The 25,577-nt window shown below is 41.9% G+C and overlaps 1 protein-coding gene across 1 annotated transcript in view; it reads right to left on the reverse strand.

Moving 5' to 3' along the window:
• The window catches only part of LOC139553625 (ryanodine receptor 3-like), a 176,288-nt gene that overhangs the window by 104,340 nt on the left and 46,371 nt on the right, over positions 1–25,577 (reverse strand). The window contains exons 2-3 of the mRNA XM_071366164.1: positions 15,640–15,759; positions 7,669–7,773 (exon numbers count right to left, since the gene is read on the reverse strand). Coding sequence (XP_071222265.1) covers positions 7,669–7,773; positions 15,640–15,759 — 225 coding nt within the window. The remainder of the gene's footprint in view (positions 1–7,668; positions 7,774–15,639; positions 15,760–25,577) is intronic.

Genomic DNA, 25,577 nt, shown 5'->3' on the forward strand with positions numbered 1-25,577 from the left:
CTTTGGTTATGTTGAACTAGTCTAGCAAGTCATGTTAAGTTAATACACAAGTGTAAATGCAAGAGGGGTGAGAGTGGCACCTAGAAAGCAGCTTATCTACCGCAAACCAGCAGTTTCACTTGAAAATGTTTCACTAAGCTTTAAAGGGACATTAAGCTCTCATGAAGGTCCAGTCTGCCTGTGCTTTGCATGATCTCTTGCCAAAGAGCTTTTCCAGTTCACACAGCTGTGGCAGAACCAATGGGGCTTGATTAGTTAATTCCCATACATTGGGAGTCCAGTGTGGTCACTAGGCTGCAGCTTTGACAAAGTCCATTTATCTTTGAACTCAACTCAATTAGTATGAAGCTCCACCCTTCAAATTATGGAAATTCTTAATAGATTATTATACGTTTGGCAAGGCAACAACGAGTTAGCTAAAGCAGAAACAGACTGGTAGCCTGTCTAGGGGTTGCTTCACTTCACAAATATAAGAATGTTTTTTTTATCCTTCTAAATGTCAGTGCTCTGACTTCTGGATTTATAATAAATGTAATGTAGGGCACTATTGTATGTCTTAAGTTGGTTGGTGCCGATAGAGATGGCAGCTTCGCTTCTAGTCCTTAGAAAACTGTGCAGTATTTGTTTTTTTAATGTATTATTTCTTACATTGTTAGCCCAGAAAATCTTAAGTGTTATTACATACAGCCGGGAAGAACTATTGGATATCAGAGAGACGTTAACTTACCAGCACAACCAGCACTATGACCAGGAATACGACTTTCCCAAAGCGGATCCTTTGTCTGCACCTCCCAGGGCATTTAAACTGATTCCAGAGTCCGACCCAAAACAACGCAGCCGGAGGAGAGGGTGCCGGAGCGGTCTTCTAGTGAGGCTTCGGACCATCCACCGCTTCTGAGTATATTACTCACTAATGTCCAGTCCCTAGTTAACAAAGTCGATGAAATCAGGGCAAGCGTTGCTTTCCAAAGAGATATCCGGGATTATAACATACTCTGTTTCACGGAAAATTGGCTAGCTGGGGACATGCTGTCGGACAGCCAACGGGATTTTCAGTGCATCGCGCCAACAGGAATAAACATCTCTCCGGTAAGAAGGGCGGGGGTGTATGTTTCATGATTAACGACTCATGGTGTAATTGTAACAACATACAGGAACTCAAGTCCTTTTGTTCCCCTGACCTAGAATTCCTCACAATCAATTGCCAACCGTATTATCTCCGAAGAGAACTCTCCTCAGTTATCGTCACAGCTGTGTATATCCCCCCGCAAGCAGATACCAAGACGGCCATCAAGGAACTTTGCTGGACTTTATGCAAAGTGGAAACCATATATCCTGAGGCCGCATTTATTGTAGCTGGGGATTTCAACAAAGCTAATTTGAGAACAAGGCTACCTAAATTCTAGTAGCATATCAATTGCAGTACTCGAGCGAGTAACACGCTCGACCATTGCTACTCTAACTTCCACGATGCATACAAGGCCCTCCCCACCCTTCTTTTGGCAAATCTGACCATGACTCCATCTTGTTCCTCCCCTCCTATTGGCAGAAACTAAAACTTTAATCATGGCAAGGCAACTGGAAACATGGCCGAATACAAACTGTGTAGTTATTCCCTCCGTAAGGCAATCAAACAGGCAAAACGTCAGTATAGAGACAAAGTGGAGTCGCAATTCAATGGCTCAAACACAAGACGTATGTGGCAGGGTCTACAGGCAAACACTGATTACAAAAAGAAAACCAGCCCCTTCACGGACATCGAAGTCGTGCTTCCAGACAAATTAAACAACTTCTTTGCGTACTTTGAGGACAATACAGTGCCACCGACGCGGCCCGCTACCAAAGACTGTGGGCTCTCCTTCTCCGTGGCCGATGTGAGTAAAATATTTCAACGTGTTAACCCTCGCAAGGCTGCCGGCCCAGACGGCATCCCTAGCCGCGTCCTCAGAGCATGCGCAGACCAGCTGGCTGGTGTGTTTACGGACATATTCAATCAATCCCTATCCCAGTCTGCTGTCCCCACATGCTTCAAGATGGCCACCATTGTTCCTGTTCCCAAGAAAGCTAAGGTAAATGAACTAAATGACTATCACCCCGTAGCACTCACTTCTGTCATCATGAAGTACTTTGAGAGACTAGTCAAGGATCATATCACCTCCACCTTACCTGTCACCCTAGACCCACTCCAATTTGCTTACCGCCCAAATAGGTCCACAGACCATGCAATCACCATCACACTGCACACTGCCCTATCCCATCTGGGCATGAGGAATACCTAAGTAAGAATGCTGTTCATTGACCACTGCTCAGCATTCAACACCATAGTACACTCAAAACTCATCATTAAGCTTCAGACCCTGGATCTCGACCCCACCCTGTGCAACTGGGTCCTGGACTTCCTGATGGGCCGCCCCCAGGTGGTGAAGGTAGGAAACAACATCTCCACTCTTCTGATCCTCAACACTGGGGCCCCACAAGGGTGTGTTCTCATTCCCCTCCTGTACTCCCTGTTCACCGATGACTGCGTGGCCATGTACACCTCCAATTCAATCATCAAGTTTGCAGACGACACCAAAGTGTTAGGCTTGATTAGCAACAATGACGAGACAGCATACGGGGAGGAGGTGAGGGCCCTCGGAGTGTGGTGTCAGGAAAATAATCTCTCACTCAATGTCAGCAAAACAAAAGAGATGATCGTGGACTTCAGGAAACAGCGAAGGGAGCACCCCCATATCCACATCGACGGAACAGCAGTAGAGAAGGTGAAAAGTTCCTCGGTGTACACATCACTGAAATGGTTCATGCACACAGACAGTGTGGTGAAGAAGGCGCAACAACGCCTCTTCAACCTCAGGCTGAAAAAATTGGGCTTGTCACCGAAAGCCCTCACTAACTTTTACAGGTACACAATTGAGAGCATCCTGTATCACCGACTGGTACGGCAACTGATCCGCCCTCAACCGCAGGGCTCTCCAGAGGGTGGTGCGGTCTGCACAACGCATCACCCTCCAGGACACCTACAACACCCGATGTCACAGGTAGGCAAAAAAGATAATCAAGGACAATAACCACCCGAGCCACTACCTGTTCACCCTGCTTCCATCCAGAAGGCGAGGTCAGTACAGGTGCATCAAAGCTGGGAGAGATTGAAAAACAGCTTCTATCTCAAGGCCATCAGATTGTTAAACAGCCACCACTAGCACAGAGAGGCGGCTGCCTACCTACAGACTTGATAGCATTGTCCACTTTAATAAATGGAACATTAGTCACTTTAATAATGCCACTGTATCCTTCACTATCTATTCTTTACTATCTATTGCATCTTAGCCGCTCTGTCACTGCTCATCCATATATTTTACACTTATATATTCTTATCCCATTCTTTTACTAGATTGTGTGTATTAGGTTTTGTTGTGGAATTGTTAGATATTACCTGTTAGATACTGCTGCACTGTCGGATCTTGAAGCAAAAGCATTTCGCTACACTCTCAATAACATCTGCTAACCATGTGTATGTGACCAATAAAATTTGATTTGATTTTAGGTGTAGAATGTGTGAACAGGTAATCATTTGTTGGTAAAATTCAATGATTCTGGACTTCAAAACATAACTCTAAATCCCCTAAGGAATGAATGAAGACTGACATTGATCTGATGTTAATTCAGGATAGGTGTAGAATGTTCTCTTTGGCCAGGAGAAATGTGAGCAGTAACAGTTGAACAAAGTCTATACTCAGATCCATTTGTCTTTGTCATGTTGCTAAGTGCTGTGACACAATTGATTTACTTGTTTAACCAAATAAATCCATAATGGCAGTCATTTTAGCAGCATACGCATTCATGTTTTCATATAAAAAACACTAGCATTCTGTGGGGAACCTATTTGCTTCACTGAAGGGACTATCGTATCCCTAGGAGACATATGAAAATGGGAGAGCAAGCTGCTAGCATGACTGAACAGCAATGCATTAGAGAGGTGACAGGAGAGGAGAATGGAATGAATGGTGAACATACCCATCGGTCCTTGCCTTGAGGCTAACAGGTAGAGAGATTAACAGAACACAATGGATGAACATAGCGACGCAAACAGTACAGATCTTTCACAGCTGATCAATGAAAGCAAAAGACAATGTTTGCAATGTTACTTTTAACAAAGAAGATTGCATCGAATAAGATCATTATCAGTATCAGAAATGCATTATCTGTCTATTAGAATACATTAGAGAACGACTGACAACAGAACAATAAGATGATACATGATCTAGTAATTACACTTCCTCGCTCTCTCTACACTTACAATATACTCTTATCTATTGGATTAATAATGTACAAAAATACAACATGCTGCATCTGGTAATGAACTACAACAATCCCGCATATTAATTTCAGGAAAGTGCATAAATGAGATCAGTAAACCACTGCAACCTGGAAAAAGTGCAATGTCATACTACAGTACAATGGATGAGAAATTAGCATATGTTCATATCTGCCCCGCTCCTTCCTCTGAAACATGAAACATTACATTTTAGGACATGCACTGTTTAGGATGTTCCCTGCAAGAGGAGCATGGAGAGAGAAACTTGGTCGTGCTGTGTTTCAAATCAAATCAAATCGTATTTGTCACATGCGCCGAATACAACAGCTGTAGACCTTACCGTAAAATGCTTACTTACAAGCCCTTAACCAACAATGCAGTTCAAGAAATAGAGTGAATACAATATTTACCAAATAAACTGCCTGTTCATTCATGACTGCGTGGCCACGTATGCCTCCAACTCAATCATCAAGTTTGCAGACGACACCAAAGTGGTAGGCCTGATTACCAACAATGACGACACAGCCTACAGGGAGGAGGTGAGGGCCCTTGGAGTGTGGTGCCAGGAAAATAACCTCTCACCCAACATCAACAAAAAAAGAGCTGATAGTGGACTTCGGGAAACAGCAGAGGGAGCACCCCCCTATCCACATCGACAGGACCGCAGTGGAGAAGGTGGAAGGCTTCAAGTTCCTTGGCGTACACATCACTGACAAACTGACATGGTCCTCCCACACAGACAGTGTGGTGAAGAAGGCGCAACAGCGCCTCTTCAACCTCAGGAGGCTGAAGAAATTTGGCTTGGCACCTAAAACCCTCACAAACTTTTACAGGTGCACAATTGAGAGCATCCTGTCGGGCTCTCCAGAGGGTGGTGCAGTCTGCCCAACGTATCATCAAGGGCAAACTACCTGCTCTCCAGGACACCTTCAGCACCCGATGTCACAGGAAGGCCAAAAAGATCATCAAGGACAACAGCCACCCGAGCCACTGCCTGTTCACCCCGCTATCATCCAGAAGGTGAGGTCAGTACAGGTGCATCAAAGCTGGGACTGAGAGACTGAAAAACAGCTTCTAACTCAAGTCCATCAGACTGTTAAATAGCCATCACTAGCACATTAGAGGCTGCTGTCCTATATACATAGACTTGAAACCACTGGCCACTTTAATAATTTAAACACTAGTCACTTTAATAATTTTTTACATATTTTGCATTACTCTTCTCATATGTATATAGTGTATTCTGTCATATTCTACTGTATATTAGTCTATGCCGCTCTGACATTGCTCGTACAAATATTTATATATGCTTAATTCCATTCCTTTACTATAGATTGTGTGTATTGTTAGATATTACTTGTTAGATATTACTGCACTTTGGAGCTAGAAACACAAGCATTTCGCTACTCCTGCAATAACGTCTGCTAAACATGTGTATGTGACAAATAACATTTGATTTGAATTTGATTTGCATACAGGATGCATGTTTTGGAACATTTTAATTCTGTATATTTGTATTCTTACTTTCACTCTGTCATTTAGGTTACTATTGATCCATCCTCAGTTTTCTACCATCACAGCCATTGAACTCCGTAGCTGTTTTAAAATCACCATTGTCTTCAAGGTGACATCTCTGAGCAGTTTCCTTCCTGTCCTGCAGCTCAGTTCAAAAGGACCACTTTTGATGTATCTGGGTGATTTAATACATCATCCACAGCATGATTATTAACTTGACCATGCTTAAAGAGATTCAATGTCTGATTTGTTATTGTCACCCATCTACCAATCACTGCCCTTCTTTGAGGCTTTCTGAAAGCTCCCTGGTCTTTGTAGTTGAATCTTGCCATAGATCACAGGCACATTTGGAAAAGAGACCTATGTCACGATCGTGTGGAGGAGAGACGGACCAAAACGCAGCATGAGGAAAATAAGCCATCTTCTTTTTATTATTGAAGAAGGCAAAACGAAACAAAAACACTTACAAACTACCAAAACAACAAACGATCGTGAAGCTAAATAACGTAGTGCACACACACAGGCTACAAACGTTGTACATAGACAATTCCCCACACCAAACTAAAGCCTATGGCTACCTTAAATATGGCTCCCAATCAGAGACAACAGAAACCAGCTGTCTCTAATTGGGAACCCATTCAGGCAACCATAGACTTTCCTAGACAACTACACACAACATAGACACAGCTAGACAACTATACTAAACATAAAGCCAACTACTCTAAATAAACCCCCTAAACCTTACAATCACCCTGGACACTACAAAACCCACATAAATACCCATGTCACACCCTGACCTAACTAAAATAATAAAGAAAACAAAGAATACTAAGGCCAGGGCGTGACAACCTAGGTCTCAATATGTCTTCTTTGTCAAAATAAAGGTTAAATAAAAAATCTGTGCTTGAAATTCAGTACTCCACAGATGTTGTATGTATGGGAGACAGAGGAATGAGGTAGTCATTAAAAAATCATGTCAATCCATATTATTTCACACAGAGTCCATGTCAATTATTATCTGATTTGTTAAGCCATATTTTATTCCTGAACTAATTTAGGGTTTCCTAAACAAAGGGGGTGCATACTTATGCAACAACTATATTTAATTTGTATTCATTTGTAAAAACGTGTAGAACCATGTTGTGTAGATCGATGACAATTAAATCTATTTCAATCCCACTTTGTAAAGCAACAAAATGTGAAAAAATCCAGGGGGGTGTATACTTATGATAGCCACTGTAACTGGCTGTTCAGAGGAGATAGAGGTGGTGTTGAGACCTGCTTTGACTACCAATACACTAGCTATACACACAGATTAAATTGCTATGCAATGGCCATATGAAGGTCCATTCAATGAGATTGCCTCCATTGCCTCAGGTGTGTGTATGTAACGTGTGTGCTGTATATTCTACACCGTGGCTCTGTCATTTGAACTTGTTTGGTTCTCTGTGCGTGTTTTACAGTACACCAAACGTAGTTACAGTGCAATTCTGCTCTATAGTGAAAATTATAGCATTGAGAATTTGTCCTTTCAGCCTCATTGTTAATCAAATGGACAACTGAGCAGCACAGGGCAGAACCTCTTCAGTAAAGCTGTGACTTTCATTCACATTACTATTCATGGAGGGCTCAACCTCCCAGCACCCAGGTCCCCAGGCCACTGTAATAGGCCAATTCCTCTCATTAATCCCACTCAAAGAGCATACAAATGTTTTAGCTTCCCAGAGGGCTCTCTGTGATGTGATGATACCTTCTCTCTGCCGTCTGTCCTGGGTTGGGAGTGTGTCTGGGCGTGTGGAGTGTGTGTATGGATGCTGTGGTAGAAGGACAGTACTCACCCCCTCACTGTTCTGGCCAGTCTTAGCCAGCATCTCCTGCAGGGCCCGCACAGAGAGAGAATGCTCCAGCACAAAGTTACAGATGCACAGGTCTGGAGGGACATACTGGAAGAGACAGAGGGAGGTAGATCGGGTTTAGGGTTGTATGCAGCAGACAATTGCCAGTTACAAGTGAGGTTCAATATAAAATGTAGATTAAATGGAAACCCAGAAAAGGCTTTTGATTGGTCACTACAGATGCCTGGTCCTCAGATTGGTTAGTCACAGATTCTGACTGAGTGTGTTGTTCTTTACTAAGCATTTTTTGTCCATTACACCCATGACTAATAATCATAACAACCATCAATTACAAACACCAGAGATTGATTACACTTGAAAAACATTTTAGAATCCTTCCACATTCCCTCAGCACTGCAGAGTGAGAAACGCAATAACACACATGTCTTTGAAAACATTCAATCAATCGTATTTGATAAGGAAAAGCCTACAGTCATTTATCTATATTGCGTCTCCCAAAATAGTTCTGAATGTCTGTGTAAGTCAGGCCACCTGCTCTACAAGATGCAACTTTTGAAAGCTTCAGTTACTGATAAAACTAACACATATCAACTGACTGGAGGGCCAAATTCATAATTCTATATCATTACAGCAAGTGCCTATAGTATCGGTGTATGTGGATCTTGGCAAATCTAGGGCTTGGAAAGAGAGCATGAATCTGTGAGACCACAGGAGAGAGAGAGAGACAGACCGAGGGACAAAGAAACAGAGAGAGTGGAGCACTCATTCTTCATACAGGACAGGGCAGCAGTCTGACAGAATGAGGCAGAGGGAGATACTTAGGGACCTGCAACACTACAAGATAAATGATGCACAGCAGACACACACTATCCTCCTTTAAGTAGCAGCATGTAAAACTTGGCTAAACTGGTTCACCTTGTTACAGATAAATCTAACTTTAAATTGGAACTTCAGCCGACCTAGTTCTACTCTGCTGTGAACCTACCTGCTTTCTACACTCAGGTAAAACTAAGTTAATATGTGAAATAATCTAAAGCTGTATCAACGCAGCTATCCATTCTCGAGACATTTTAATTATGCACATTTCAATCATGGTGGAGTATAGATCCAGAGAGCTTGACCAACGGTGGCAGGACAGTGGAGTTACACCAGTAAAACTGACATGATGTGATTTGTAGTGACACATGCCAACATCGGAAGCCCAGTGTCTCTCTTAGGACAGCCTCAAGCATCAGCTTCAGAGATGTCAAAAGGATGTCAAAGTGGCTTAAAGTAACGTACTCAGACATAATGACCTTAATGACCTGCCATTACTAAGGGCATTTTGAGAATTGTCATCACTGTTTTTAGTCAAAACACACACATACGCTATGCTCACACATGCACCCATCCACACAACCAGGGGTTACAGCCACAGCAGCACAGACACTGTAAAAGCCCGACGTCCATTTCATCCGCACCCTATTAGAGGACTCTGTGCCAGTTGTTTTTCTTTGACTGGCATGCTGTTGGGGAAACACAATAGAGGGTAGCAGGGAGGAATCTGTGTTGGGGCGCTAGGGGCGTAGGTCTGTGTGTCCTCAATCTGAGAGGGCATATCATGAAGACATATTTAGGGCTGCTTGCCTACACACTGCTCTTTGGTTTATGGCTCATGCTGTGGGAGGGGAGCAGCTAGGCCAATGGATCACATATCCATGTGGTCCCGTGTGGCTCAGTTGGTAGAGCATGGCGCTTGCAACGCCAGGGTTGTGGGTTCATTCCCCACGGGGGGACCAGGATGAATATGTATGAACTTTCCAATTTGTAAGTCGCTCTGGATAAGAGCGTCTGCTAAATGACTTAAATGTAAATGTAATGTATCCCATCTTCTCTGGGGAGGAGGTCCACAAGGTTACATACCACTTTCACTTTGATTACCCCAAGAGATGACCTCTCAATTTAGCTCCTTCATGTTCACCATAATGTCAGAGTACATACTGTGGATTAGTTCAGAAACCTAGAAGTAGTTGGCTATATCATCATCTTCATCTTATTTAACAGTTAATTGGCCATTTCATTAGTTAAACATTCACTTTACAATAGCTGTACATTGTTGATTCTATGATGGGGGCTTCAGCTCTCTGGTGATCCTACCACGAGAGAGCTGACGGGGGAGCAGCTAAACATGAATAAACATCAACTGCTAATTCATTGGCTGATTGATGTCACATTTAAACATGCACCATTTAAATCAACATCCTTGTTGCCTTGTGTATGTCTCCATGCAATGTAAAAAAAGAAAAAAATATGTTGATTCAACGTACAATTGTAAGGCAACCAGCTGCAATGGGATTGTGAGTTTGCTCAACAAAAATGTGTGTCTTATTATTATTTATAGCAAACTCACAATCCTATTGCAGCTGGTTGCCTTACAATTGTACGTTGAATCAACATACAGTGCATTCAGAAAGTATTCAGACCCCTTGACTTTTTTCACATTTTGTTACGTTACGTGAATAAATCCAAGCCATGAGGTCAAAGGAATTGTCCAAAGAGCTCCGAGACAGGATTGTGTCGAGGCACAGATCTGGGGAAGGGTACCAAAACATTTCTGCAGCATTGAAGGTCCCCAAGAACACAGTGGCCTCCATCATTCTTAAATGGAAGAAGTTTGGAACCACCAAGACTCTTCCTAGAGCTGGCCGCCTGGCCAAACTGAGCAATCGGGGGAGAAGGGCCTTGGTCAGGGAGGTGACCAAGAACCCGATAATTACTCTGACAGAGCTCCAGAGTTCCTCTGTGGAGATGGGAGAACCTTTCAGAAGGACAACTATCTCTGTAGCATTGCAACAATCAGGCTTTTATGATAGAGTGGCCAGATGGAAGCCACTCCTCTGTAAAGGCACATGATAGCCTGCTTGGAGTTTACCAAAAGGCACCTGAAGGACTCTCAGACCATGAAAAACAAGATTCTCTGGTCTGATGAAACCAAGACTGAACTCTTTGGCCTGACTGTCAAGCGTCACATCTGGAGGAAACCTGGCACCATCCCTACGGTGAAGCATTGTGCTGGCAACATCAAGCTGGGGGTGGGGTGTTTTTCAGTGGCACGGACTGGGAGACTAGTCAGGATCGAGGGAAAGATGAACGGAGCAAAGTACAGAGAGATCCTTGACGAAAACCTGTTTCAGAGCGATCAGGACCTCAGACTGGGGCGAAGGTTCACCTTCCAACAGGACACCGACCCTAACCACACAGCCAAGACAACGCAGGAGTGGCTTCGGGACAAGTCTCTGAATGTGCTTGAGTGGCCCAGCCAGAGCCCGGACTTGAACCCGATTGAACATCTCTGGAGAGACCTGAAAATAGTTGTGCAGCAATGTTCCCCATTCAACCTGACAGAGCTTGAGAGGGTCTGCAGAGAAGAATGGGAGAAACTCCCCAAATTCAGGTGTGCCAAGCTTGTAGCATCATACCCAATACGATTTTAGGCTGTAATCACTGCCAAAGGTGCTTCAACAAAGTACTGAGTAAAGGGTCTGAATACATATGTAAATGTAATACATTTCTAAAAACTTGTTTTTGCTTTTGGGGTATTGTGTGTAGTTTGATGAGGGGAAAAAACAGTTTGATCAATTTTAGAATAAGGCTGTAACGTAACAAAATTTGGAAAAAGTTAAGTGGTCTGAATACTTTCCGAATGCACTGTATATACTTTTTATACTGTGTCCCTACACTGTCCCTACGCTCTAGATGTCGATCTGACTGATCACAAGGGAGGGGACATCAAAATCAATCCTCTCATTCTGCTTTTAGATTGTGATTGTACACTCGTAGAAAAAAAGGTGCTAAGTAGAACCATACAGGATTCTTGTGTTTGTCCCCATAGGGGAACCCTTTTTGGTGCTGGGTAGAACCCTTTGCAGAGGGTTCTTCAAAGAACCCCCTCTGTATGATTATACATACAGTAGAACCCTCTATGAAGGGTTCTGCCTAAAACCCTCTATGAACGGTTCTACCAACCTTATTAGCCTTTAACATTTTATTATTTCGAGGGCCTAGTTACAGTGCATTCGGAAAGTATTCAGACCCCTTGACATTTCACACATTTTGTTACGCTACAGCCTTATTCTAAAGTGGATTAAATTGATTATTTCGTGGTGGTTCCAAACTTCTTTCATTTAAGAATGATGGAGGCCACTGTGTTCTTGGGGACCTTCAATGCTGCAGAAATGTTTTGGTCATTATGGGGTATTGTGTGTAGATTGATGAGAAAAAATATATATTTTATCCATTTTCGATTAAGGCTGTAATGTAACAAAATGTGGAAAAAGTCAAGGGGTCTGAATACTTTCCGAATGCACTGTATACCCTAACACTGTGGTGTTATGAATCTCCTGGTTTACAGGCCACATCAGGCCTGCAAGTCACATTATGCAGGCTTGCAAAGTGACGTGTAATTCCTAGTGGAATCCAGCCAGAGTAAGGATATCCAACAAGTGGAATTGTTAATCACCCGCAACCTGAATTCAGAATGACTGCCAGGGTAGGGGAGACTGAATAGTGAGACTACCTCAATCATCTAAACTGGAACAACTATCTCAGTAAAGGGTGCAATAAAAGCAATTACTAACAGATTGGATTAGGTTAACTATTAACTATTAACTATTGCACCCTTTACACTGTTCCTAGGCCATCATTGTAAATAAGAATTTGTTCTTAACTGACTTGCCTAGTTAAATAAAGGTTCAATAAATAAAAAATAAATAAATACAAAATTGGTATGTTATTTATCTTTGTGTAGATTAAAAATAATCAACCAATCAATGTACATGCAAAAACACATATATTACAGTAAAACAAGAATTTCCCGAAATTGTCCTTGCAATAGAGCATTCTGGAAAATAGTATATGGTTCTATGTAGAACCCTTCTTGCTTTCCAAAGAATTATCAAAGAACCGTTCCATCCAAAAATGGTTCTTAGGATGTTAAAGGTTCAACGTAGAACCCTTTGCCTTACTAAGAACCCATGTCTTCGAAACGGTTCTTGGTAAAAACACTATCCCTCCGCAAGTAACCCTTTTGGAACCCTTTTTTAAAGTGTAGTGGTACTGCAGTTAGTTGAGTCGTTTTTCCCCTTCCCCGTCTCTGGTCCTGTCCCTGGGGGATGACGGCGTTTCATACAAACACCAAGCAATAAAGAAAAAGTGGCAGACAGGAAGAGCATCCATTACACCTGTCTAGTGTAATTACCATCCCATCTGGGAGGAAAGCATCCAGACCCTCCCATTGCCTCTCCTTCCATCCCTAGGTGAGTGCTGTGGGGTGGGGGTGAAGAGGGGGAATACTGTAGCTAAGCAGTGCATACATAAATCACTATCACTCCACACTCTCTTGCTCTCTTATGTTCTCTGTGTCTGTGTCTCTATCTCAGCGTCTATGTAACTGGCTTCCCAGCCACATTGAAATTAATCAGAGACAATGTTAAAGGTAGACTCAGTGATATGACATAGAGGCAGAAAATACACAGCATAGTAGATCAATTTCCACAACAACTAAGAGCGTTGAAGCGCAAGGCCCAACTTCTCCGCTGTTTTGGTCCCATGGCTACCACGCTGTACATAGTGAAGTGAACCCGTGCACATGCGCAGATACTGTGTGTGATTGTGTGAGAGTGAAGTGTTGCATCTCGCTTGTCTCAATATCTCCGGTGCTGCTTGTGGCAACGTCATTTAGCTGAGTCTACCTTAAATGGATTATGATTAAAAGAACAATCAATGCTGAAAAATCTAATCATGCCAGGTTACAGTGACAGAGGGAATGGAATTAGGAAGCGCTGATGAGGGTGACTGGCTTTACTGTGTAATATTGTCACTTGGACAGCTGCAATGTTTTAAAGTGCAATATTGCTATGCTTTCATAGAACTAGTTCTATAGAACAGCAATGGTGCTTTTTCCCCCAAGTATATTCCAAAACTACAAGCAAGCGAAACGTGACAAATGAAACTAATCGGCTTTGAAATAGTAAGAATTGTCACGTGTTGTAAGTAATTCAGGAGAGACCTACATCCTTGATGTGACAAATGCTGATTTGGTTTTTAAAACAATTAAGCCTCGCTCAATCCATCCTTATAAAACTTGCAGTGATTTTGCACGTAGTTGCACAAACCACAAATGCATTAGCACTGACAAAGCACCAGGCTGTATTACAACATTGAGCAATTATAGCAAACAACCACAGTTTGTTTATGAACTAATCAAGAAAAACCACATGGTCTAATTTCTCCAAATTGAGCATTATCATAAAACTGGAGGCCTGCTGAGACGTACAATCACGAAAAAAAATACATAATAATTGTTGCATCATGTATAATCAGGTGACTGTGATTGGTTCCTGTTTCGGATAATGTGGTATAGTAAGCTGCCTCTGTGCTGCTCTCAGCGTGGCCCTGGTTACTAGAGAGCAGGATCTGATTTCTTTTAGGGCCAATGCTGATGGTAATTCTTTGGGGTCCAGGATGGCCAATATTCAATATTATTACATTTGAACATTTTGATGACATTTCTCAGAGACAGCCATGTATGCATTAATTAATAAATTATAAAATCATACAATTCATTTGACTTTGTTTTTACCAATGTAACTACATAACAACATATTGGTAATAATCTTTCATTTGAATGGTAAATCTCTTGATAAACTGAGTAAATCAAGATGTCATAGGCAGGTGAATGCATATTCAATAGGAGTGTGTGCATGCACTGAGTTATTTACCTTGTTCTGGCTGCTTTCAGTGGAGTATAAGGGGGTACAGTTGATAAATAATCTGTTTCCGTTCCATTTATGACTAATCTCTTCTTTTATAAAAGTGTACTGAATAAACTCCATGCAATCACCCACTCGTGAGTCTCTCTCTCACAGTACATGCAAGCAGTGGGCAAGGGGGAGACACGTCATTTAACCCAGTGAATTTATAACATTTTTGGAGACATTCAGCATTGTGTAGACCCTGGTTACGTGTGTAGACCTTGATTACATGTGTAGACCCTGATCACGAGTGTAGACCCTGATTAAGTGTACATTCAGGTTACTTGAAGACCCAGGTTACTTAAAGACCCTGGTTACGTAAAGACCCTGGTTACTTAAAGACCCTGGTTACTTAAAGACCCTGGTTACGTAAAGACCCTGGTTACTTAAAGACCCTGGTTACTTAAAGACCCAGGTTACGTAAAGACACTGGTTACTTAAAGACCCTGGTTACTTAAAGACCCTGGTTACGTAAAGACCCTGGTTACTTAAAGACCCTGGTTACTTAAAGACCCTGGTTACTTAAAGACCCTGGTTACTTAAAGACCCTGGTTACATAAAGACCCAGGTTACTTGAAGACCCTGGTTACGTAAAGACCCTGGTTACGTAAAGACCCTGGTTACTTAAAGACCCTGGTTACTTAAAGACCCAGGTTACTTAAAGACCCTGGTTACTTAAAGACCCTGGTTACGTAAAGACCCTGGTTACTTAAAGACCCTGGTTACTTAAAGACCCTGGTTACGTAAAGACCCTGGTTACTTGAAGACCCTGGTTACGGAAAGACCCTGGTTACATGTATATGGACTTCTGAACTCAGTGAACATGTGGTTAACATGTCCTGGCATTCTCTCATCTCACTCACTGTGCTCTATGGAGAACACCTTGGAAGACCGTATCTCTGACTCAAATACACCCTTTCTCACAACATTATCATCTACACTGAACGGTAGGAGAATCAGGCACTCTGAAAAGATAAGGGCGATAATTCTACATTCAAGATGTTAGTTCCGGTAGGAAATACTTTATTATATCTTAGCGTTAGAGCCAGGCTGAAATTCTGTCTCATGTTTTCTTGCATAACATTTTAGTTTGAGACAAACAAACAACGAATAACGTGACAACCCTACTCCTCTCCACAGTAAGTCGTTTCTATGTGCCTACCTTTGCCTCTGATGTGGGTTCCAGGTAGCACAGTCGATTGCCGAGCCCCTCTGCAGTCAGGCAGAACTTGCGATTCTCCTTGTGGATGCAGGCGACACACTGGAGCACCACTTCATCATCCTGTCAAGACAAAATTGAGGTTTTCAGAGTGAGAGGAGGTAGACAAAAAAAAACTACCCTCAACAGGAGCCCATCAACCACCTTTTAACAGGGGGAGATTATTCACTGTGACACCACACTCTTAGAAAAAAATCTAGAACCTAAAATGCTTCTCCGGCAGTCCCCATAGGAGAACCCTTTGAAGAACCCCTTTTGGTTCCAGGTAGAACCCCTTTGATTCCAGGTAGAACCCTTTCCACAGATGGTTCTACATAGAACCTAAATTAGTTATTCTATATGGAACCAAAAACGGTTCCACCTGGAAACAAAAATGGTTCTTCTATGGGGACAGCTGCAGAACCCTTTTGGAACCCTTTTTTCTAAGAGTGTGTTCTGGAAACAGGGGATTCATCTACCCAGACACCGGATGGGTAGAAAAAAGTAATAATTTACATCATTGCAGAATAATTTGACATAATTGCAGAGCATTACATTGAATGTGCTGCTGGTTTAAGATTCAGGCTTCAATCTTTTTCAATGACCATATTTTTACCATATTTACCATATTTTCCAAAATAGGTACCGTAAAAATGTCAAGGAAAAATGGTGGGGTGAGATTTCTAGTATTTTACGTCTTAATGAAGCCTTGACACACCACGCAGAATGGGAGAACAGGTTGACACAAATGCTAAAGAAAAATACAATGCAATATTAACTCCTGCTTTGAGGAGTTAATATTGATGACTAATACATTTGTCTATTTGGGCTCACTGTTTCGGGCTGTTGATTGGGCAGTCTTCTGCTAAGGTGATGAATGAACAAAAATTATCCATTGAGGATCCCTTTAATTCTGCCAAACATCCTTTGGCTATTCACACTATTTACAATACCTTCAGAAACCATTCACACCTCTTGACTTTTTCCACATTTTGTTGTTACAGCCTGAATTTAAAATTGATTGAATTTAGATTTTTGGTCAGTGGACTACACACAATAACCCATAATGTCAAAGTGGAATTATGTTTTTGTTTTTGGGGAGTAGAATGTGTCACATAATAAGTTGCATGGACTCAATCTGTGTGCAATAATAGTGTTTAACATGATTTCTGAATGACCACCTCATCTCTATACCCAACAGATACAATTATCTGTAAGTTCTGTCAGTCGAGAAGTGAATTTCAAACACAGATTCAACCACAAAGACCAGGTAGGTTTACCAATGCCTCAGAAAGAAGGGCACCTATTGGTAGATGGGTAAAAAAATAAAAACAGACATGGAATATCCCTTTGAGCGTGGTGAAGTTATTAATTACACTTTGGATGGTATGTCAAGAACCCCAGTCACTACAAAGATACAGGCGTCCTTCCTAACTCAGTTTCCGGACAGGAAAGAAACTGCTCAAGGATTTCACCATGAGACAATGGTGACTTTAAAACAGTTACAGAGTTGAATGGCTGTGATAGGAGAATACTGAGGATAGATCAACAAATTGTACTTACTCCACAATACTAACCTAATTGACAGAGTGAAAAGAAGGAAGCCTGTACAGAATACAAATATTCCAAAACATGCACTAAAGTAATACTCCTAAAAATGTGGCAAAGCAATATACTATTTGTCCTGAATACAAAGTGTTAAGTTTGGGGCAAATCCAATACAACACATTACTGAGTACCACTCTGCATGTTATCCTGGCATTAAGTTGTGTCACATATCATTTTGCAAACAATGTAAATAAATATATAATCATTGAGTTAATAAAGTCGCATACAAACATGGACTTTTTATTGAGTAAGGCAGCTCCAAAATGCAGGTGTTTTATCCTATGTAGCTTAGTGCTTTCCGTGGTGGAGGGGCAGCCAGCGAACACACAGAGCATAGGCATTGGTAATCTTCTCTAGTTGTGCCGTGATTGACTAAGTGTTCGGTTACTCATGGAGACACTACGTCACCGCAGAATCTGCAGGGAGAGCTAGGCAGTTCAATCCCCCTTGGGTGCTGCCATAGATTTACATTTGAAGTGCCCATTCAAGAAGGCTCAAGGTCATTGGCTACAGATAAAATGACGTCAAATCACGTTATATCTACCGTAGCTTTGATTGGACTGATCAACATCATACTGTACTTACAAAATCTTAGCTAGCTAGCTAGACAAACAGTATCATCATGAATCAAGTCGACAATCTACAGGCAAATCCTTTTCAATCCTTGTCATATGAAGAGAAATTATAGATAAAATGTATCGGTGCTCATTGGCCATTGGACATAAACATTATACAGCATGTCGGAAATCGCTAATTCAACAATGAGTGGTTTGGAAGGAATCAGTGCTGTGTCTGGCTAACTGCAAGCATTGCAAAGCAATCGCTATTTTGCTTCCCTTGCCTGCTATCTGGGTTTGGGTTTAAGGATTTAAAACATCTGTCAGAAAGAGTCTCTTTTCCTAGCTTAAAAGGATAAACATTCACACGCAACACCATGGGCCAGAAAAAGTTGAATACATTGGCCATGCAGTCAATCCAGCATGACTTTATCCAGAGAATGCCAGACTTTAATGACAAAGTTTGAATACAAAGTTTGCCCACAAGAAGGACCTTCATGTAAGAACAACAACGGAGTCCAACAATATTTATTTTATGCTGCTGCATAAATGATGTAATATGCCAGGATATGTATACTATAGCTAAGAAAGTAATACTAAGCGTATGTTGTGTAGTAAGCTGTTAGTAGCCCATGTGTCTCGCTCTAAGAATTTGGTCCTTCTCCCCCTCGGAACTTAGCCAACTGTTCTGACTTGGTGGTACACATGTAGCCTATAGCCTGTTTTAGAGAAATGCCATCGTTGAATATTGTAAGAGCTTTCATTGTCTGTTTATATGCTCCCATTATTTTTCCTATGGTTCTGATTTGGTGTAATGGGAGAATACTGTAAAAACAGCCCATGTTCTGAATTATGTCGCTGTCCATTTCAAAAGTGCTGAACAAACAGGCATATCGACTAGCTCCGTCTTAGCTCGCTCAATGTCTACATGGAAATTACGGCTCGCCACTTATCCACTCATCGTTCCCTTATGCAATAGTTTCTACATCTGAATTGTTATATTGCTTATATACACTACCGTTCAAAAGTTTGGGGTCACTTAGAAATGTCCTTGTTTTTGAAAGAAAAGTACATTTTTGTCCATTAAAATAACATCAAATATAACATAAATAATATTGTAAATTACTATTGTAGCTGGAAACGGCTGATATTTAATGGAATATCTACATAGGCGTACAGAGGCCCATTATCAGCAACCATCACTCCTGTGTTCCAATGGCACGTTGTGTTAGCTAATTGTCACGACTTCCGCCGAAGTTGGCTCCCCTGCCTGTTCGGGCGGTGCTCGGCGGTCGTCGTCACCGGTCTACTAGCCGCCACCGATCCCTTTTTCGTTGTCTGTTTGTTTTGTCTTATTAGTTGCACCTGTGTCTATTTTGTGTGCTTGATGGGCTTCCTTATTTATAGTACGTTTACCCGCCCTTGTTTTGTGCGGGATTATTTTTATGTTACGTGTGTATGATATTTGGTGTTCGTGCTCCGGACCTGGTACCCTGTGTGTTTGGGTTGGTCCACATTTTTTCCGCGCCCTGTGTTGTGGGCATTGTTTTTCGGTGCGTTATTAAGGTGCACTTCTTCCTGTGGAACTTATGCTCTCTGCGCCTGATTCTTCCTCACGCACCTAGTCTCTCGTGACACTAATCCAAGTTTATAATTTTAAAAGGCTAATTGATCATTAGAAAACCCTTTTGCAATTATGTTAGCACAGCTGAAAACTGTTGTTCTGATTAAAGAAGCAATAAAACTGGCCTTCTTTAGACTATTTGAGTATCTGGAGCATCAGCATTTGTGGGTTCGATTACAGGCTCAAAATGGCCAGAAACAAAGACCTTTCTTCTGAAAATCGTCAGTCAGAAATGAAGGCTATTCCATGCGAGAAATTGCCAAGAAACTGAAGATCTTGTACAATGCTGTGTACTACTCCCTTCACATAAATGTCACAAACTGTCTCTAACCAGAATAGAAAGAGGAGTGGGAGGCCCCGGTGCACAACTGAGCAAGAGGACAAGTACATTAGAGTGTCTAGTTTGAGAAACATACGACTCACAAGTCCTCAACTGGCAGCTTTATTATATAGTACCCGCAAAACACCAGTCTCAACGTCAACAGTGAAGAGGTGACTCCGGGATGCTGGCCTTCTAGGAAATGTTGCAAAGAAAATGCCATATCTCAGACTGGCCAATAAAAATAAAAGATTAAGATGAGCAAAAGAACACAGAGGACCTCTGCCTAGAAGACGAGCATCCCGGAGTCGCCTCTTCACTGTTGACGTTGAGACTGGTGTTTTGCGGTCTGTAACCATGTTTGCCAGTGACATTCTCTTCCCATTAAAATATAATTTTTCTAAAAATGTTTATTAGGCTAGTAGAACCATGTAATTCCAGTTGATATTGCGAGGGTTGTTTTGTTTGCACAATGTGCTGTCTGTGCTTCAGTATATTGTCTATAAAAGTGGATCCTCGTGATTGTATTTTCCTTCCTTTTTAAGACCATTTAGGCCTAATAAAATACAAATGGTAGGCTAACCGCGTCTTTCTCTCTATCTTTCTCTCTCTCTCTCCCTCCCTTTCTCTCTGTGTGTAAGTTGACTTAAAGAAAAGTAAAGTTAAGAATTTATCTGAACTAACATCTATCTGAATTTCTGTCTGTGTTTATTTTGAAAGTGCTGACCGAATAGGCTTACCTCATTGCAGCTTGTTTGCTTGCACTTGCTTATACTTCGAGCTAAGTGTTAATGATATAAGAACAAACATGAATTTACTGAACATAAATGTAATAATGTTTGTGTACGGTTCAAAAGTAAAACTCATGTCGATATTCATTATCATTGAAGGAGAATGTGGATCTTATCAAGTTACACAAATCTACAAAGACTACAAAGATATCATCTGATGATGCCTCCCTTATGGAAAAAACAAATTAATTTCACATTTAATCACATGTGAAGTGTTCCAAAAACACATGCTGTCATGTGATCTTATGTGAAGTTCATGTGATAACATGTGACAACATGTGAAGCAACATGAAATAACATGAAACTACACGTGAAAACATGTGAAGTTCCGAAAACATGTTTTCATGTGAAATTTCAGGTGAAATCATGTGGTTTTTCTGTAAGGGCTTATTAGGTATGGAGGATTTGGTTTAAGTCATATACCATGTAAGAGACAGTGTAAATACTGATAACAGTTAATTGCCTTTTCACCACATTCTTGTCATCAATATACAGTAGTTATTACAGCTATACACTGGAAACTGCTATTATATAGTATATTTGGTATATCTGTATATCAATATATTTTTATTCACTTTCTGGTTGTTTCTGACTAATGTTTCCAACCAGAATTTTCATTGTATGAATGTTATACAATATAATTAATATTAGTATAAGAGCATACAAACACCCTTCAGCATGTGGTTAATGAATGTCTCTGTTAGAGAATCACTAAGCAGTTTATGAATAATTAACAGGACGATTATTCATGCCTGTTTTACACTATGTTCTAGTTCCATACACATTAATAAATGGGAATCCCGCAAGAAATAAATAACATCAATGTTTAATGGATGTGATTTATTAAAGCTGTAAGCATTTACATTTTTTACTACAGTAATATTCCAGCAGCCGTAACCATATCACTGCTCAGTGTTCACAGACTGTATAGTGTTATTTTCCTACAGTATACTGCTTACTGAGGGAGCCCACTATCTGAAATATCATAAAATGCCCTCGTTCTGAAAACCTTGTGATTGTATTTACAGCACTCACTGGCAGCGTAAACACTGAAATGTCTAATGTTCTTTTCCCAACGTAGCAGGCAGGCAGAATGTGCTGATGTTGCTGCTAACTGAGAGATTGTGCTTCTACAATATTTCATCTGAAGGAAGGTATTCTGCAAAGAAAGGAGAGGAGAGAGTAGCAGCTGTAGCACTCCAGAGCAGAGTGGTATAGTAGCAGCATTCAGCACTGTGTCGCTGTGTGTCTGAAGTACGATGTGAAAGGCCCTGAGCTCTTAAAAAACACACTACTTCAGACATTATTTCAAGTCCTCTATGCACACGTGTGCTTCAGATGTTGCCCGTGAGGAAAATCTCCATCCATGCACGTTATAGCACTACTGTCTAGAAGGCATTTTTCTTTTTCTTTTACCGTTCATGACATATTCCAGCCTTGAGGACACTAATTGTCTATTTGTTTTTGACATTTATGATGGCAATTCAACTACAGCCTATAAAATAGAACACATCTGATAGAACAGTGAATGCTGAGGTAGATGCTGCTGCAACTTACTATACCACTGCACTATGGTGGAAACCACTGCACTATGGTGTAAATCCCTGCACTATGGTGTAAACCACTGCACTATGGTGTATGCACTGCACTATGGTGTAAACCACTGCACTATGGTGGAAACCACTGTACTATGCTGTAAATCACTGCACTATGGTGGAAACCACTGCACTATGGTGGAAACCACTGCACTATGGTGGAAACCACTGTACTACACTGTAAACCACTGCACTATGGTGGAAACCACTGTACTACACTGTAAACAACTGCACTATGGTGGAAACCACTGTACTACACTGTAAACCACTGCACTATGATGTAAACCACTGTACTATGCTGTAAACAACTGCACTATGGTGGAAACCACTGTACTACACTGTAAACAACTGCACTATGATGTAAACCACAACCAGAAATCAGAATCATATCATACAAACATGCAGGCCAGGACCAATTTAAAACATTGTTTTCCTCTTTTCTGAATTTAATCGACATGAATAACCTGCATGGCTTATCAACACAGTGGACACCACTGCACATGCAATCACTCTCTCTGAGGAGGGGGAGCTGTGATTTGGGCCATACGAGGCCACTATTGATTTGTCTCTCATATTGTGCCGTCAGGTCTGTCTGAGTGCCAGCAGCACGGCAAGAGGCCCTCGTTAATCAGATCGGTTCACTCTCCTCTCCTCTCCTCTCCTCTCACAGCCCAGGCTGGTCTGGGCTCTGTCTGGCCCCCACGTCTGGGCTCACACTCCCCCATCTCTCCTCCCCATCTACCTCATCTCTCACTCCTGTCTCAGGGCAGAATTATGTATCATACACACGCTAGGCAAGGCCCACACACTCACCTCCCGTCTCACCTGGCCAATACAGAGGAGGTAAGGGAGGGGAGGGAGGGAGAGGAGGGAGGGGGCAGGTAGGGCAGCCCGCTGCTAGCCTAACCACCATCCATCATTCATGAATGGATCTCAATTGATGTGAGCCTGGCTGTGAGATAGGTGCCTCTACTCTACAGCTGGGAGGGAGAGAGTCAGCTTAGGACGAGTAAATTTACACTGGCTGATTTAACTTGCAGATGTACAGTATAAGGTCATCCCTAATTACAGCACTCTACTAGACAAGTCATGAATCATCACTATCTACCAGTACCATCATGACTGTTATCACTTTCTATGAATAGCACAGCTTTAGAGGACGCTTTGTCCTTGACATAATTGGCTTTGACCTGACAGTGCCCCTCTCTGAATCGGGCCTTTTGGATGGAACATCTCCCCTGAGAGATCCTAGGGGGAATAGAGTGCATCTTGACACGTTAAATACTGTCAAATCCCTGGATAAGCAGTTTGACATTGAGCAGAGCTAAAACCCTACTACTACTACTACTGTACGTGAATGATAGCTCAGCTCATTCTGGATGTGCTATAATCACTTTAGCCCTAGTAACAACGTGAGATTTCTGCACAGTAACAGTGAGGCATATCACAAATCTCCTTGAATGTGCTGCAGACTAAATCACTTTCTCCCTGTTCTGTGAACACTGACACTGCACAGTCTGAGGTGACAGACTGGGGCTTAATATGATAAACTGGTGACACCTTTTCAAATCACCTTCTCCAAGCTCAGATCGCAGGTACTCTCACATTGCCAGATAATCTCACATTTGCATTGTACCAAGAAGCCTGACACGGAAGGTTTAAGGACTGAGATGTTAATCCTCAGGTAATGTTTTCCACGCTGGCTCCACACTGGCTTGGGTGGGTCAATGGGAATGGCTGTCATTTTACGGGCTCCTAACCAATTCTTTCGCATTGCTTGTAACTTATTTTGTATATAATGTTGATGCTTCCATCTCTTATGACCGAAAAGAGCTTCTGGACATTAGAACAGCGATTACTCACCTTAAACTGGACAAAGATTTTTCTTTAATGAGTCAGACGCAAAGGATATAATGTTCCTCCCAGACAAGGCCCAAATCCCCGTCATTTGCATGAAGAAAATAAGGAAATACAGGGGTCGGAGATCAGGGTGCCTTGTGAGAATTTGTCGGCGAGTGGGTTACCAGCCTCCACCATCCGTTCTATTAGCCAACGAGCAATCACTGGAAAATAAACGGGATGAGCTCCAATCGAGACTATCCAAACAACTGGACATTAAAAACTGTAATATTGTATGTTTCACCGAGTTGTGGCTGAACTACGACACAGATAATATACAGAGCTGGGTTTTCCGTGCATCGGCAGGACAGAACAGCTACTTCAGGTAAGACGAGGGGTGGGGTGTGTGTCTATTTGTCAATAACAGCTGGTGCACAATGTCTAATATTAAGGTAATCTCGAGGTACCTCATGATAAATTGTAGACCATACTATCTACCAAGAGAGTTTTCATCTATATTTTTCGTAGCCGTCTATTTACCACCACAAACCGACGCTGGCACTAAGACCTCACTCATCAAGCTGTATAAGACCATAAGCAAACAAGAAAATGTTCATCCAGAAGTGGAGCTCCTAGTGGCCAGAGACTTTAATGCAGGCAAACTTAAATCCATTTTACCTCATTTCTAACAGCATGTCACATATGCAACCAGAGGAGAAAAAAAACTGTAGACCACCTTTACTCCACACACAGAGACACTTACAAAGCTCTCTATCACCCTCCATTTCTGGCCATAATTCTATCCTCATGATTCCTGCTTACAAGCAAAAACTAAAGCAGGAAGTACCAGTGACTCACTCAATACGGATGTGGTCAGATGACGCAAATGCTATGCTACCGGACTGTTTTGCTAGCACAGATTGGAATATGTTCCAGGATTCATCCAATGGCATTGAGGAGTATTCCACCTCAGTCCACGGCTTCATCAATAAGTGGATCGACAACATCTTCCCCACAGTGACCGTACGTACATATTCCAACCAGAAGCCATTGATTACAGGCAACATTTAAAGCTAAAGGCTAGATCTGCCGCTTCAAGGAGCAGGACACTAATCCGGAGGCTTTGTAAGAAATACCGCTATGCCCTCAGACGAACCATTAAACAGACAAGGCATCAAAACAGGATTAAGATTGAATCTTACTATACCGACTCTGATGCTCGTTGGATGTGGCAGGGCTTGCAAACTATTACGGACTACAAAGGGAAATCCAGCCGTGAGCTGCCCAGTGACGCGAGCCTACCAGACGGGCTAAATTCCTTTTATGCTCACTTCAAGGCAAGTAACACTGAAGCATGCATGAGAGCACCAGCTGTTCCAGACAACTGTGTGATCACTCTCTCCATAGTCAATGTGAGCAAGACCTTTAAACAGATCAACATTCACAAGGCCAAACAGATTACCAGGACAATTTTTTATTTTCTTTAACTAGGCAAGTCAGTTAAGAACGAATTCTTATTTTCAATGACGGCCTAGGAAAGGTGGGTTAACTGCCTTGTTCAGGGGCAGA

Source organism: Salvelinus alpinus, chromosome 25, assembly GCF_045679555.1.
Source record: "Salvelinus alpinus chromosome 25, SLU_Salpinus.1, whole genome shotgun sequence".
Lineage (NCBI taxonomy): Eukaryota > Metazoa > Chordata > Actinopteri > Salmoniformes > Salmonidae > Salvelinus > Salvelinus alpinus.